Here is a 17,850-nt window from a genome sequence, read left to right on the forward strand (position 1 = left end):
TTTGTCCAGATTATCTTTTCCTCTAAAATAGAGACAAAGCAGAAGGAAAATGAATGAATTGATGAATGAATGAAATGATTGACGAACTTGTTAATACGGTGTATTATTTTTTTCAGTTTGTGATATTCAACAAGCTTTTTAATTCAAGACTTTAGGCATTGATTTTGTTCCATACTGTGCGGTCACTGATCCATCGATGTAGAAAAGTGATGTAAAATTAGAATTTTCATAATTGAAAAAAAATAATAAAAATACTAACATCCAGGGAAACTCCCGATCATAGATATATGTGTATAACTCTGGCTCTGCCGCCCCCAAACCCCCCCGACCCCCTTGAAAACTGGGGGCCCCATCGGTGATCCCTGCAGGGGGGCCTCCGCATTTTGCGCTACGCCACTGTACAGTAATGATCATGTATTAAACATTTTTGTAAGGGTAATTGAAAAGATCCCACAAGATGCTAATGCAAAGTTCATAGCATGTAGACAAAATAAATAAATAATTATTATTATTAAGAATTATAATTAAAACAATTAGGAACAATTAGGAAATATTATTGAAAGCTATTTGTTGTTCAGGAAAACAGTTAAAACAATTGGCCAAGTCAACTTTCACCTGCCTCAGGTGCGAGTATGAGGATCGATTAGTTGTGAGTGTGGAAAGAGAGAAGCATTACTGTACCTCCCACCGGCTGCAAGTGAGCAGAAAGAGAGAGAAGGGCAGCGCGGTGCCGGACATGGCGTGTGTGGAGGGCATGCTGTACTCCGAATTGTAGAAGACCTCCACCTTGACCACCGGAGGAGAAGCGGGACGGGTCCAGCGCACCACATCTTTCGTAGACTGTCCGAGGAACAGCACCCAGGCCCACACAACGATCAGCTGCCGGCTCACATACGGGTCAACATTCCACATGAGGAAGGGGAAGAAGACGATGAAGAACATCTCGTTGCCCAGCTCGGTGCCGATGGTGAAGAGATAGAAGAGAAACTTGTTCTCGATGATGAACTCCTGGCCAACATCACCGGTCAGCGAGTTCCTGCGCAGGGGCTTCACTGTGCCTTTAGGGTCAGTGTCTGCGGGTCCATTGTGGGCACACTCGTCCTGCTTAACATTTAAACTTTTCCTCAGCCTTTGGCCCGGAAGTCTGTCCGCCGAGTCTCCACTAGCCTCGCGCGCTCCCTGACGCTGCCCCGCGCAAGCCCCGTTGACCGACAGCTTGTCGTCGTTCTCGGCTGCTTTTTTCGCAAACGTCCCGCGGACCCCGCAGAGCTTCTGGAATCTGGCAACATGGCAGGGATCCTGTAGATATCGACAAAGGCAGATGAATCTGTGGAGCACGTCGCTTGCCATGGTAAAACCGAAAGGGCTTCTTTTTACCCTGAATCAATGTCCCACGCGCTGACCGAGGGATGCTGTAAACACGAGCGCGTGCACCGAACAATGGCAGATTATATTGCTCGGCGCATAGCGATACAGTCGCGTTCTCTAGCCGTCAACCCCCTAGAGAAGATGGTGAATACTAGAGTGGCTTTTTGACTGGGAGCGAGGAAGTACCCGTCCGTTATTACGCAGGGAGGGCGACAGATGAGCAGGCATGTACGTAGTTGAAGAGGCGGGGACGCGCGCAGGCAGTGACGCACTGTAGGTCCCGGTCGTTCTCGTGGTCTGCACTGGAAATATGTATTTCTCATAGAAATATACACTGACACGCAGAGTGTTTGTGTTGGGGGAAGCCTGAATGTGCGCGGTATTCAGTGTTAAAGATATGTGCGCATTTAACTGTTAGACATTTTAGTTATTTACTGCGTACAATACAATAAATGGCTTTTTGACGTTTTTTTCCAATTCCCTTTCATTTCTACATTTCGGTCCAGGAAGCTTCAGAAGTGTCTTGTTGGCGGTGGAGTCACGTGGTGTTTGTCACTTTTCTCTGCGTTGATGGGGCTGCACCAATCATAGTAGTTTGTGAATAATAGATTAGATTTTCATTCAGTATCATTTATAAGGATTTCCATTCCAACAAATGGAGGTTTTGACTTAACCCTCAGGCAAAAAGAGCACATTTTTGGACGAAATTATTTTATTTCTTTTTTTAAATAATTTCCTTGAGCAGTCCAAGATACATTTTCTTAGTTTTCCATCTGAACAAATAAAAAAAGAATTGGTTCAACAATGCTTTGTTGTGAAGAAACATTCAACATACTTGAATAAATAAAAAACTTCTGAACTCACTTCAGTGACATTTTTGAAGTAAAATAAATATTACACATTAAAATAAAATATGTTTTACATAAACATCGAACTGGAAAAATAATAGTAATATTATAACTGATAATTATAATACAATCTAACTATATTGTCCAACAAATGTAATAATGCAAATAAAACATGCACTTAAAGGTCTGAGCCTGTTCAACATAAGGGTATAACGATAATTTAGACATTTTTAAGGATCCATTATCCTCTTATATTTGTTATTACTTTATTAATATTTTTTTATTATTGTGATAATTAACTTAAATATTATATAATAATAGTAATAATATTAACTTAAAGTCTTGGTATATGTTGCTTGTGTGTATGCATGCATGCATACATGTATGTACAGCACTCAGCATAATCTAGTACACCCCATTTTGAAGATTACTTTTTTTTTTATGGTGCATTTAAACAAAACAGATTTATTAAACAGATATATTTAAGATATTTTAGTCACCAAACATATTTAGAAATTGAAAGACAATACAATTAAATTCAAGCAAAATAATTACAACCTAGAAATTGAAACTAAATTTTTCCCTTTTTTTAAATTTGTATTTAATATTTTTCTATAACATTTAAATTTAAAATTATAATAATAATAATAATTATATATATATATATATATATATATATATATATATATATATATATATATATATATATATATATATATATATATAAAGAGCAAGCAACTTAAATATAATTTAAAGATTATATCTTACAATAAAATGATCCATGTTAATCTTATCTTCATATTTTTATTTTTTATTATTTGATTGACAGACCCCACAGAGGCGAACAGTATACCAAAGAGTGGAATCGGACCTTTCCATTGCCTTTCTCATGGTAATTACAGGAGAGGCATGTCAATAGGAGCACTCCAAGGACACAGAGGGGTCTTTGTGGTAAGATAAAAGGGTGTCCCATAGCTGAACAATTTAATTTACCCTGTGGGACTGTTATGGGATACATCATACTTGTAGCTGTTGTGTAAAAAAGGATGAATCTTTAAATAAATGTGACACTTGAAACATTTCTCCACTAGAGGGAGACAGGGCTGTCCATTGCTTAGAGGAGTATGAAATGAAAGTAGACAATTTTTTCGAACACTGCACTTTATCAAGTTATTTATTTTTGAACGTGATTTTTGAACAAACTTGTAATTTTTAACAAAAACATTTTCCCCTGCCTCTTGCAATGAAATCTCAGTAAGATTAGTAAGATTACTGCTTTCAAAAATAGATCCCTCATCCAAATTGGCAGAATTGGCAAATATGTGATGCTTACATAAAAATACAAAAACATGCTTATTAGCTAAATGAAAGCCATTTTTTATTTACTATACATTGTAAGAAATAGTGAAATACTTCAACAGAGAAAAAATATGGAAAGAAAAAAACCCGTGTAGTTGTAAAACTAGTAATAATGCACAATGCAATACTAGACAACTGTAATATGAAAAGCATAGATGCAAATATACAGACTTTTAACGGCTCTGTCCAGTCCATTTAGTTACTGTGCCACTTGAATCTTCGCGAATCTTTGCGTTTCACTGGAAGTTTGGGGATGGGGGGTTGTTAAAAACAATCAGGTCACTTGAGGTTAAATAAATGTAGACTTTTGTTTGTTTAATGCAGGGGTCACCAATCTCGGTCCTGGAGGGCCGGTGTCACAGCAGGGTTTAGCTCCAACTTGCCTCAACACACCTGCCTGGATATTTCAAGTATACCTAGTAAGGCCTTGATTAGCTTGTTCAGCTGTGTTTGATTAGGGTTGAAGCTAAAATCTGGCACTTCAGGAACAAGTTTGGTGATCCCTGGTTTAATGAAACAACACTTACATGCCCTGGTGTCTTCCTCCTTCACACTCAAAAGCCAGTCTTTCGTCTGTTCTGGCTCTCCTTTTTAGACCACATTAGAAAATTTGCATCAGTAACCACAAAAGACTCATTTAAACTAGTTATCAACAATACAGTTTTACATTTGGGGCCGCATTCACATTACATGTTTTAAATAACCCAATTCCATTGTTTTTCTCCTATGCTGCACCCACAAACATGTAAGATGAAGGTAAAAAAAATGTCAAGGATTTTGATATTTTTATTGGATGTTCCAGTCAACGCCTCCTGGGTTTTTGAGGTTTGTTTTTTGCCATTTAAAATGTATTTTTTTGGCCACAAGCTCTTCTATATCATATTCTATATTCTATAGCTCTTCTATGCTCGAATATGGGAAAAATCATAATCACTATTTAGGTCATAATTGAATTCACGATTATTCAAAACGATCAGTTGAAGTCAAAATTATTCGCCCTCCTGTGAATTTTTCAGTGACCAACGCATATCACCTAGGTCACTGAAAAAAAAAAAATGACAGGGGCAAATGTCACCAATCATGATACATTTTTTTTAGGGAAGTACCGATTCACTAAACTCATGATTTGAATTTGTTTATTACATTATTATGAGATTGAAGATATCATACAGTAAAGGACAAGGTGTTTCATATTAGGAAATCACTGTACATTTCTTTGTGAAATTGAGATGATAAAACTAAATATATATTTGATTTTGGCTTTTTCAAATGTCTAAAAGGCTATGTCTGTGCTCTTTCCATTTTAAATTAGAGACCACACCAATTTAATCATGATTCAAACAAAGATGCAGCATGAGCAGTTCTTGATCTAAATTAGACTGCATCATTCAGAATTTGAAGCAAAAACAGAATGCTCTGGCTTTAGTTTTAGTTTAGTAACGGTATGAATTTTTTACGGTATGATAATCGTCTAAAACAATACCACGGTTTGACGGTTTCGCGGTATACGGTATGTTACAAATGTTACAAAATAGTAGAACAGTGAAGCAAATTTGACTTTTTCCAAATAATGTATTTTCAGTTACTATAAACAACACCACTTACAAAGAACAAATAAAAATAAGAAAATAAGAAAATAATAAATAATGTGTCAAAGTCCAAATAAAGTCCAAATAAACATGGTGCAAATCCTCAGTAAAAAAATAGATATAAATATTTACTATCCTATAAATAGTTACATAACGAAACTAGATTCAATATGGATCATCTTTAGGTTTTATGTGCCAGCATAGATATGGTTGTCTGTGGATATGGATTTGGATATGGTTGTCTGCAATGCAGACAAACAGCTGCACCTTCATTTGCGTCTTTTGAAAACAGCAAGAGCAGCAGTTCGTCTTTGCTGTGTCACTGTTTTGTCATGTTTTTGTGCTGTTGTGCATGCAAAAGTACTTAGTATGAGAATTATTTCATGCAAAACTTTTTTTTTGCGTATTTAGCCGCGCATAAATGTATGCCTATCTCTCATTCCGTGTTGTTCAAAAAGCTCAGTGTTGGTCCACAAACAAAAGCGAAACCTATGCTTATTGGTTGTGATATAGCGAGTTTGAACCAATCTGGGCATGGAGGAGGGACAATGCATCAATGTATCATGTCTGGTTTGTCCGGAGACACAGTGACGAGCATTTCTTTGTCAAATCAGCGTTGTCAAATTTTGATGACGTAACCGCACTGATTCCGGAGCCTCTGAAAGTCCGCGAATGTTATGTGATACAGCACTGAAAAGCTGAGATTCTCTTCTTTATGCCAATATTTGAATTGTATGAATCGGATCAGCGGATCAAAAGTTATTAAACATTTAAGAGCAATACTTATTTTTAGCCGCGGGCGGCTGTCTCGGTCTTTAAGGGTTAAAACCGTTGATATGCAATTGTTCGTGGTATGATAATCGTGCACGTTCAAATCGTGGTAGACCGTCACACCGGTATATTGTTACAACCCTACCTACTACACAACATTCAACTGAAGTAAACTACAGATTTACACTCTGCCAGCAGGTGGCACTTAAGAGGGTTGCCAAATCCACAAGCAAGGACTTTGTGCAGGTTGTTTTTTAAAGTTGATACATTGTTGAAATATTTTACTCTTTCAAATTAATATTCAATCGATGATTTAATAAAAACTGCTAGTAAGGAAGTTCACTTCCACTGAATCTGTTCTGTTTTTCTTCCCCCATCCGATAAGTTTTTAACTGGATGGCACAGAACAGTCATACGAGAGACACCATGCTTTTGCTGTTAATTTAAGGAAAGACATTTTTAAATGCATTATGACTAATATAAACTCTTTATAATTACTAATATACAGTTATTTCTGATGAAGAATCTGTTTATAGTATGACAATGGTTTTCAGAATAGGCGGTGCATATTTATATATATTCGTTAGGCTAATTTTGTTCTAAAAGGCTGGTAACACTGGCACTGAACAGCATATCGTTTCCTAGATTACCACTGTAAACAAAGCAGGGCTGTGCTAATAAACAGTACTTTAATATGCATCATTCAGTGCAAGATAAACACAAAACACCACATAAAATTTCCAAAAGACAATCAGTTGCCCTCAGAGATTCATAAATACTCCAATTGTAGTGATTTCCTTGGCCAATTTGAATCTCACATTTTAAATCAACTGGTTTTAGGCTGTCCACAAAGGCTCTCCTGGGTTTTTGATGTTTGTTTTTTGCCATTTAAAATGTATTTTTTTGGCCACAAGCTCTTCTATATCATATTCTATATTCTATAGCTCTTCTATGCTCGAATATGGGAAAAATCATAATCATTATTTTGGTCATAATTGAATTTACGATTATTCAAAACGATCAGTTGAAGTCTAAATTATTCGCCCTCCTGTGAATTTTTTTGTATATAAATATTTCCCAAATGATGTTTAACAGAGGAATTTTTCACAGTAGTTCCTATTATATTTTTTCTTCTGGAGAGGCTTATTTGTCTTATTTCGGCTACAATAAAAGCAGGTTTAAATATTTTGAAATCTGTTTTAATAGCTCAATATTATTAGCCCTTTTAAGCAATATATGTTTGATTGTCTGCAGAAGAAACTACTGTTATACAATGACTTGCCTAATTACCCTAATTAAGCCTTTGAATGTCACTTCAAGCTGAACACTAGCATCTTGAAAATATCTAGTAAAATATTATGGACTCTCACAGCACAGATAAAAGAAATCAGTTATTAGAAATTAGATATTAATTTCTGTTCTGTTTAACTGTGCTTTAAGCATTTTCACTGTAAGAAAAAAACTTTAGCTACAAAAGTCCTTCAGTCAAGAGCAGTGAGGGATTTTCTCCTGTTGTTATTAATTAATAATAAAAACAGGTGGCAGCAGGAAAATTGAGCGCTGTCACTTTAAGAATAGTGTGGCTGTGATATGGTTTCTCTTTCACATGTCTTTTGATTCCTAACTTGTTTATTACACAAACGATGGTTAATATGAATAATTACCAAACACCGCGCTCTGACACAAATATGCATGTATTTGATCATTAAAGCGCTCACATTAAGATGTCGTTAGATGTGTGTGCTCTGCTCGTCTCCAAGCCTGTCCGAAGCTAAGCGCGGCATGCACACACACCTACATACGCTCTATCCGGACAAATCAGAACTGGGTACCAAGACCTGAAGTGTAAATGTACCCTAAAAGATGGCCTTAGCCAATTCTAACCTGGTTTTCCAAAATGATTATAGGTCCTGGTCTTTAGAGAAGGCGGTCTCACATGACTTTTCAACAAGGCTTGATCACTTCCAGAATTTGACGTAGTAGCTATCTCAACTGGTCTGTGGCGCCTGGATCTTGTTCCCTTTACACCATTTACCAAATCAATGTGGAGAAAAAAAATGAATAAAATAATAATAAGAAGAAGAAGAAGAAGAAGAAAAAGAAGTATCTCTATATGTTGGTAATATTATGCATGTTTTGGCATTCATTTTATCTGCAACACTTAGAAATTTGTTCAAACCTTTGACGCATGACTACACGATTTAGACTTGATGGCGGCAAGCATATCAGCTCTACTGGTGGACTGCAGAAACAAAACCAAAAGGATTTCAGTTCAAGAAAAAAAATCCATATAAATTGTGTCTTTACTACGGGAAGTTCCAATCAGGTTTTAACTTGCCTCTGATTTCTGAGTAGTCTCAGTCTGTTTGGAGTCTTTCTTCTTTGCAGCCTGAGTACCAATATAAAACACACACTACTAAAACAGAAACATGTAAACTAAACTGAAGAGGGATCTAGTTGATCCAACTCACTGCGATTTCTTCCTGCCACTTTCGGTACTCAAGAACACAATGTCCAATAGAATCTGTCAGATTAATCAGGGTCACTCCAAGCGATGTGGGCAGTGACAATTTCTTCAGTCTTTCATAATGACCGTGCACATTGGCAATCTCCTGAAGGTCAAAATATTTAAAACAACTCAAATGATATGTTTGGCATTTGAAAATATGTTTTAATTGATTAATATACAGTACAACAAGTTTGTCGAGACTAATTTTGATGTTGACTTAAAGGCATGTAAAAAAAAAAAAAACAACAACACTAAAACAGTGTTATAAACAGGCGGGTCAAAATTACAAGTAGCCATATGTGACTGCACACTAATGGTAGCAAATAAATGAGTAAATAAACAAAATAAATAAATAAAAAGTAAATAGGTAAACAAATAAGTAAATAATTAAATAATTAAATAAATAAATGAAAATAAGTAAATTAAAAGTAAATAAAGCAAATAAAAGTAAAAATAAAGTAAAAACTAAGTACATAAAGCAAATAAAGTAAATAAACAATTAAATGAAGTAAATAAGCCAATTAATAAGTAAATAAAAAGTAAATTATTAAAAAATTAAGTAAATGACTAAAGAATAAGAGAATAAGGCAAATGAATAAGTAAATAAATAATTTAATAAAGTAAACAAATAATGAAATAAATTAAATTATTTTAAGTAAATAAGTAAAAAATAAGTAAATAAAGTAAATAAAAGCAAATAAATAAGTAATTAAATAATTTAAAATATAAAGTAAATAAATAAGTAAAAAAATAAATAAATAAATAAGTAATTATATTATTAAATAAATTATGTATAGGGGGTCAAATATTGTTATATTTTTGACATCAGATGTGGGCTGGAGAGAGGAAGAGGGGGGCCAGCAGTTCAGAGTTTAAAAAATTTCTGATTAAAAGGGGAGAAATTGTAAAGATTTTAAAGGCCAAGCAGACAAACAGACAGACATGTTAAATACTCACGTCTAGCATATCAACTGAAGCAACTTCACCCACTGCATCTCGGCAGCCCCGAAATTCTTCATTTACATGATGCTGAATGCGTTCACTTGATTGAAATGTTAGCTGTAAATAAGTCACAATTGGAGAATGTTCAGACATTGTTGAAACACCCTCCTTTACCACAAAGCACAACACAAATAAAACCTGCTGACCTTCTTAGGCAAAGCAGTGAAATAAAAGGCCTTCTCTAACAAAAGCCTTTTAAAGATGTAAACAATATCCAGATGCTGGCAACTTTTTGCATCCACGACAAGCTTCTGCAAATCATACCAGTCCTTCAGAGCAATTCTGATCTGAGTAAAAGAGACACATACTTGGTTACATCTTTTCAGAATTAGAAACACTGAACAGAACAGGTAAAGCTTAATCGCTACTGGTCTTCATTAAATGTATAAGAATGCAAAAACTGATCACCTTTTCTTTAGGCCAAGCAGGTTGCATATAATAGAGGCCATAGATCAGATACAAAGCCCCGACACGAATTTGAAAGCTGTATGGGGGCAGAAGGTAACTGTAGGCTGTGGTGAAAGTAAGCCGTGTGAAGGACCTCTTCTCACTTTTGGAACTAATTCCACTGTTGAAGAAAAATTTTGAATTTAACAAATATAGATTTATAGTTTAATTTTTAGGCTACATCATCATGAACGTAATTTTTAACAATGAACACTTAATTGATTTACTTTGATGTCTGAAAGCATGAATTATATTTACTAAAATTGAAATTATGAACCTAAGACAAAAAAAGACTAATGGAACACTATACTAATTTGTACATAAATTACAATCAGTCATAAGACATAATTCATTTAAAGGGCATCTGTGATGAAAATCATCATTTGTAAGCTGTTTGGACAGAACTTTGTGTAGGTATAGTGTGTCCACAGTCATATTGGGGTGATGTAAAAACAATAAGTCTCTTTTTTAAAGGGATGGTACCCTTTAAATGCAATACATTCACATTTCAATGCAAAGAGAGACATTGGCTTTTACAGAGTTAGCTTGTCAAAGCCTACAGTGAAGTTTGTGGACTACAAAAAATACATCTGGGTTAGTGAGATCACAAGGGCTTCTGGTTACGTGCGTTCACCATGTGCATACACCCATTTCTATTTCATGCTATTTCCATAGAGCTTCTTCCGTTTCTGTATTAGGGCACAAAGAGAGAAGTGCGTACAGTTTCATTTTAATTATGTTTCAGAGAATTATACAAAATATATAGCGAGCATTTGACAAAGGAAACATCGCAAAAAAATACGCACTTCTCTCTTTGCGCCCAAATACAGAAACAGAAGAAGCTGTGGAAATAGCATGAAATAGAAATAGGTGTACTCTTATACCATTTTTAATATTTTATCATATATATATATATATATATATATATATATATATATATATATATATATATATATATATATATATATATATGTATATATATATATATATATATATATATATATATATATATATATATATATATATATATATATATATATATATATATATATATATATATATATAAATATAAAAATATAAGAAATATAAAAATGGTATACAAGAGTATAATTTCACTTACCTGGGACATGGAGGCCAAGTGAATGGTTTGGGAGCACAATTTAGTGCACACAGCATGTCATATTATCTGATAATTGTAAAAAAAAAATTATAATTCGAAAAGGCAATTGACTGTGTAACGCCATATAAAACAAAACAAAAATATGATGTATATGCCGAGATCAGCAGCTAATCAGCCGGAATCAGCTAATGCCGAGTTCAGACTGCATGATTTTAGCCCTCATTTTGACTCGCCGACAATAATCACACAGTGTGAACTATCAAGGGCATGATCTGAGAGAATCATGCTGTGTGAAATGAGTTTTGACTGAAAATAGCATTGGCGATCGCTTACAGCCAACGAGAGAGCAGCATCCACTTGTGTGTGTGTGTGTGTGTGTGTGTGTGTGTGTGTGTGTGTGTGTGTGTGTGTGTGTGTGTGTGTGTGTACCTGCAGGCCAGCAGGAGGTTGAGGGAGAAGTTAAAAGCACTCATTTTTGGCTTATTTGGACCTAAGAAATGGAGGAAAAACTAGTGGAGGTTTAACAGGAGCACTGTGTCTGTTTGACATTTCATACAGAAAGTTAAAAAAGAAAGTTGAGGAGAAATTTCTACCCTATTAAAGGCTTCTTTCTCGTTATGTAGTATAAAGATATACTGCATGTTTTTGGCTGTGAGATGTAGTTTGTTGTTGTATGTAAGTTGTTGGTGATTCTTCCTATTGTAAAGTCATGCAATGTGAAAGCCCCTGTCACCGACCCATCTTGCAGTGTAAACAAAGCAGCGACAAACCGCTAGCCCAGACAGTCATGCAGTGTGAAAACATCTGTGGCACGGCTTCTTTGAAAATCATGCAGTCTGAACTTAGCATAAGGTGATGTGACGGTGACCAGCGAGACCTAGCTGTCACTCAAGTGACCACTCCCTTAATTATGCAAACTTAAAAATATAACCTAATATAAAGGAAATGGAAAAGTTACAAAAAAGCCACCCCCTCACAGTTGTCATGATGAGTAATTTTAGTTATATAAACCAAAACCATCTTTTGTACCAGGCTGTAAACACCTTTTTTTCAGCTGAAAAGTTGGCCATTCTAACAGTGGGGTCATTAGAAAATGGCTCCATATGGAGCCAGGACTAGCGGAATTTTGATGAATTGCAGTTTTAGTTACTTGCGTATTGGCTTCCCCGAGGGAGAGCAGGAGGTTGCAGATTGATTCAGACACCAAAATGGGCCGATTCTGAAGACTACAATAATCTGATAGGTGTTTTGATCTGAAACTTTACAGACACATTCTAGAGTATGATAATATAGTATAAGGTCTTGGATAAAAATATAGCCTTGGATAAAAATATCATGGTTTCTCTGTATTCTAATCACAGCTTTAAATGGGACGGGAAAAAGCAAAAACTTTTTCTAATTTGAACACAATATATGTTATTTTGATAAAAATTGAAAGTATTTTAGAGCAGTAAACATATATCAGGCTAAATAATTCAAATTAATTATTACCTTCTGCTGTCTTCATTTGTTTTAAAAATACAGGTTTCATTACAATTTAAAACTGCATCTTTAGAGATTTTTTCTGAGTAGAAAAAGAGTAGAAAAGTAGATACTGTTGTCCTAAAAAACAACAAAAAAACAATAAACAATTACTGTACACATACCATAGGAACGGTATAACAAAGTTTGTCGTTTTTAAAACCTTGACCTTTTCAAACCTCGATAAACCTTGAAAATGGTTATCGTCCCATGCCTATTTTAGAGACACCAGTCTCATCTTGCATCTTGTGAAAGTAGTAAAATAGGTGCCCTTTAAGCATTTGTGAAAATAGCCTCCCTTTGTGCTTGTCAGAATAAATGCTAATGCACTGCAAAGACCGTGTGAAGCCACTGAAGTGAGAGTTTCCAAGTGTCTAGTCCTGTGAAGGAACTTAATATGGAAACTTTTGTTTTGTGTTTACCTTATGATTAAAGGTGTTGCATGTCCACTGGTTGCTGCCTCAAAATGAGCGAAACTACTTGTACATTAAGGAAGCGTTTAGAAAAAAAAAACACCAGCGGACCATATAACCTACTGCCAGCAAGCCTTTCTGAAGTGTTATTGCAGAGCAACACAAACAGCACGCAGAAGTATAAATGTACAGCTACACATGAGGCTGTTGGTCATGCAGATCCCTTGACGCATAAGCATAAACCAGGCTTAAGTCATGTCAACCTAAAAATCACTGGAATTTGAATCCTATTTTAACGACAGGAAATAAAAAAAAGAGACTTTTTGGTTTTATATCACTCCAACATGACAGTGATAACACTAACGTTATACCTACACACAGTTCAGTCAAAACAGCTTACAAAAGTTAATTCTTATCATATAGCATAGAACGGATGTCAGCTCTTCAAAATAATTCTGAAACCATTTTGTGTAAAATATAAAATATGAAGATTTTCATTCAGTAACCATCTTTTTAAGAGTGAATAAAAGGCTTAATTGAATAAATATGCGTCTGCTGCTATTTAAAACAAGTAAATCCATTTAAGCCTCCAGTAAAATCACTCGACAAGCTTGTCAAAATGTCATCGATGTCGTAGTGCAACTATAACTTACAAAAACACGCTAGAGAAGTCCAGCTCCCTCCAGATAGCCGAAAACACCTCAAACCGCACAGACTCGCTCAGCTGAAAGCGACCCAGCAGCTCCTCACAGTCACTTTTGAATGGCGGCACCCAGTAAAACTCGCTCGCTTTCTCTATTCGACACATTCAAGTCAGAAAAAGGGACTGACAAAAAACACCATATATAAAATCATTTTAAAATAACTTACTCCGCGCCATAACCTTGCGAAGTCAAACTCTTCCAGTCTTCAGTCCTGATAAACTGAATGTTAATTGACTCAATGCACCTGTGCGCGCGCAACTGGGAGATGCTGCATATGACCACGTGTGCGCGTGTTTTATTTTATACATATGCATGTATGTATGTATATCTATGTATTTTATAGCTTTACCTCGTTAAAATAATACAATAATTATGGATTAAAAATACAAACATATAATATAGATTAGCAATATTATACTATATCCTGATTAATGTTTAATTTTGAAAAGTTTTTATTACACGTTGCATGGTGCTACATTAACCGTAATGTCTATTAAATTACATTTACGGTAATAGTAAAGCACAATGCAAACACAAAACTATCAGTACCTCTTCCTTCTTCCCGTTTTTTTAGTTTACCAAACTTAAGAACAATTATAGTTAATTTTCAGTGTCATATAATCATGTAGCCTATTATAGCAAATAATCTGTTAACTTGATATTGAAAATATTATTAATTTTGGCAACTAGCATCGCATGTGTCATGTTAGCCTCCAGGCTAATGTACCTTTGCCTGACAAGCAGGTTTCTTCTTTTTTTGTGAAAAGCTGATGAAAGTTGTCAAACCTAACTTAAAGGCTAAACAAATAATTGAGGCTGTTTTTGTTTTAACTAACTCAGCCTTTTTTCTAAATGCATTTGACTTTGAACTTATTCTTTTGTTTGGCACCAGCAGTAATTGCTATCATTGGTAATGATGCACCTTATTCATTCACTACTTTATTCATTTATTACTCATTATATATTGTTATACACTCACCGGCCACTATATTAGGTACACTTGTTTAAATGCTCGTTAAAGCAAATTTCTAATCAGCCAATCACATGGCAGCAACTCAATGCATTTAGGCATGAAGACATGGTCAAGACGATTTGCTGCACTCCAGTGACTTTGAATGTGACATGGTTGTTGGTGCCAGACAGGCTGGTCTGAGTATTTCAGAAACTGCTGATCTACTGGGATTTTCACGTGCAACCATGTCTAGGGTTTACAGAGAATGGTCCGAAAACTGAGCTATGCAGAAGAGCATCTCTAAACGCACAACACATCCAACCTTGAGGCGGATGGGCTACAGCAGCAGAAGACCCTACCTGGTTCCACTCCGGTCAGCTAAGAACAGGAAACTGAGGCTACAATTCGCACAGACTCATCAAAATCGGACAGTAGAAGATTGGAAAAACGTTGCCTGGTCTGATAAGTCTCGATTTCTGCTGCAACATTCAGATGGTAGGGTCAGAAATTGGCATAATCAACATAAAAGCATGAATCCATCTTGTCTTGTGTCAATGGCTGGTGGTGTAATGGTGTGTGGATATTATCTTGGCACACTTTGGGCCTATTAGTACAAATTGAGCATTGTGTCAATGCCACAGCCTACCTGAGTATTGCTGCTGACCATGTCCATCCCTTTATGACTACATCTTCTGATGGCTACTTCCAGCAGGATAACGCGCCATGTCATAAAGCGCAAATCATCTCAGACTGATTTTTTGAACATGACAATGAGTTCATTATACACAAATGGCCTCCACAGTCACCAAATTTACATCCAATAGTACACCTTTGGGATGTGGTGGAACGGGAGCTTCACATCATGGATGTGCAGCTGACAAATTTGCAGCAACTGCTTGATGCCATCATGTCAATATGGACCAAAATCTCTGAGGAATATTTCCAGTACCTTGTTGAATTAGTTACACGTCAAAAACTTTAAAGCAGTCCTGCTCTATAATATTGTCATAGAATCTCAACCCAACTCAAGGAGGTTAAGCTATTTCACTCACAACAATAGAGATTAATTGCTAGAAATCAGACATTTAGTTTTTAAATAATATTTTTTCTAGAACCAAAAGTAACCGAGTGATGTTTAATGTTTAGTTGTTATTCCAGGATAGTAAAAACAAAGACATTTATGTAATAATTCAGAAATAGGAATAAAGCTCATTATAGAAGTGCATTCAAGTGACTTTATGAACTAATTACATTTCAGTGTACTTTGAATAACTTGATATATATATATAAATAAAAATAAAAAAAACAATATGAAAATTGAAACATACATCACAAATGTCTGGTCCACAATTGCCTTTTACTGATTATGCAATAAACAATACATTTAGTGTTAAGAGAGTTGAATAGAAGACTGAAGACTGTAGAGATAAATGAACAGAAGATTACAATAACAACAAACAAAAATGTATTTCTTTTTCTATCGTAAAACAAGATAAAAGGTCATAAAATACTCGCAGGACATTGTCAACAGGCCGACATTCATCTGAAAGCATGAAGAAAACAAAAGTTGTCTGTCTTAAACTAAGCTTTTCTGTTCTAATGCCATTATAAATATTTGGAAAAACTGGGATAAATGATGCTTCAGCTTTGCATGATCTAAAACGCAGAGAAATGGTTACCAGCTATGACTTATTACAAGCGTGAATTACCTTAAGCGTCTACCACATAGAACTAAACAAAACAGACCACTAAAAATATAAAAATCTATTGCATAATTAAACTAGAAATCTGTTTCAACCTCTTTGAGACAAAAAAAGCCATCAATGAGAACACCGTAGAATGATTCTGAATTCCCTTTTTTTTTTTTGCACATTCTCCATCACTTTCAATGGCTCTTTTACAATTCGTCTGTGCCGTTCAAGAGAAAACTGAAAGTGAAAATATCGATGCGATGAAAAGCAACACTCACAAACATCCAACAGCATTTTTAACCATTGAGCCTTTGAGTGCAAACACAGAACTCGTACATAACCGCTACACAATGAAAGAGAGGAGAGAGGGGAGGGGGGAAAAAAATAAACAGTTCGATATTTCATTAAAAGTACACATCCGTAAAAATGGTTTCGTATATATTGCATGGACTGCTGGTATTCTGTCTTAAGAAAATAGATTATTGTGCGACTGTAGCTACAATACACACGCTTTGGGAGTGGGGGCGATAAAACACAGCGGGAGGCTTTTTAGGTCAAAGTCGGAGATCCAGAGGGAGTTTTTGGGTGGTGGGGGTGGATTGTACGCATCTGCATCTGTGTGTCAGGGCGAGTTGTGCATTTCACATTAAGGCTCTTAACTCTTGATGCCACTGTTGAGTATCGGTACGTTCCTGTGTCTGCAGGCCCTGCACACACTGGGGATGGGATGGACTGACTCCCTCTGGGCTCCTGTTCACATCAATGGAAGGTGCAGGTCTAGTACATTTCGTTTTAAAACACTGGGGTTTTTAGAGAATATTAGGGCTTGGGATAAAAGGAGACAAGTGGAGGCAGATTTCAGGGGTTCGGGAGAAGGGGGGAAGAGTGTCCGCAGTTGCTAAAAGCAGCAGAGCTCAGTTGACTTGGTCCAGAGCACGCAGCAGCTCCTCTCCCTGGAGCAGATGGTGGCGGTCCTGCACGGGAGCGTTGACTTCGCAGTCGTAGCGTGTGAGCTGAGGGAGGCCGCCGCTGCCCTCTAGAGAACTGCTCAACAGACGACTGGCCACATCTGCAGAGAGAGAAAAAACTCATTTACTCACAACTGGAAACATGCAGATTTAGTTAGAGCTACAAAAATGACTCTGAAGCTATAAATAAAACTGCTGTAAATAATTATTATTATTATTTTTTTTACAGTTTTATTTAAGTACATCTTGAATAAAGTTGTTTTTTAAAAAATGAATACATTTTTCATTGGATTTCTTGTTGGGTTTTTATAATAGCTTTTATATGGACATCAGTAATTGAATTATTTGCCTTAATCTGAATAAGAAAATAATATGATTAAGGTGTTTACATGAGTTGCTTTTTTAATGTTCCCTTCATGATCCTGTTTTAAATGTTCTGGCACATAATTTGATTAAGATCATTGCGTCACCACGTTTTCTCAAGAGTTTCGTGTATATTGGGGTGTTTCATTTCTTAATTTGTCAACTTTAACTGCAGTTTGGCACTTTCACTATTATTCAGTAACATTTTATGCATGCCCCTGTGAC

The 17,850-nt window shown here is 35.7% G+C and overlaps 3 protein-coding genes across 4 annotated transcripts in view; all 3 read right to left on the bottom strand.

Moving 5' to 3' along the window:
- The window catches only part of sgpp1a (sphingosine-1-phosphate phosphatase 1a), a 37,567-nt gene extending 36,046 nt beyond the window's left edge, over positions 1-1,521 (bottom strand). For both annotated transcript variants that reach the window (XR_012396406.1, XM_679255.10), the window contains exon 1: positions 682-1,521. Coding sequence is in view for 1 of the 2 variants with exons in the window: in XM_679255.10 (XP_684347.1) it covers positions 682-1,350 (669 nt within the window). In the remaining variant the exon portion in view is untranslated. The remainder of the gene's footprint in view (positions 1-681) is intronic.
- A 2,053-nt stretch (positions 1,522-3,574) lies between these two features.
- snapc1a (small nuclear RNA activating complex, polypeptide 1a) lies at positions 3,575-13,881 on the bottom strand. Its single transcript, NM_200263.1, is given in 11 exon segments — positions 3,575-3,814; positions 4,103-4,162; positions 7,820-7,955; positions 8,115-8,177; positions 8,274-8,324; positions 8,407-8,547; positions 9,402-9,503; positions 9,593-9,733; positions 9,855-10,014; positions 13,601-13,742; positions 13,818-13,881. Coding segments are annotated over 11 exon segments (1,050 nt in total). The 5' UTR covers positions 13,828-13,881; the 3' UTR covers positions 3,575-3,770.
- Positions 13,882-15,724: 1,843 nt separating this feature from the next.
- hif1ab (hypoxia inducible factor 1 subunit alpha b) overlaps positions 15,725-17,850 on the bottom strand; it is a 28,969-nt gene continuing 26,843 nt past the window's right edge. The window contains exon 15 of the mRNA NM_001310042.1: positions 15,725-17,363. Within this exon, the coding sequence (NP_001296971.1) occupies positions 17,209-17,363 (155 nt within the window). The 3' untranslated portion in view covers positions 15,725-17,208. The remainder of the gene's footprint in view (positions 17,364-17,850) is intronic.

Source organism: Danio rerio, chromosome 20 (genome assembly GCF_049306965.1).
Source record: "Danio rerio strain Tuebingen ecotype United States chromosome 20, GRCz12tu, whole genome shotgun sequence".
Lineage (NCBI taxonomy): Eukaryota > Metazoa > Chordata > Actinopteri > Cypriniformes > Danionidae > Danio > Danio rerio.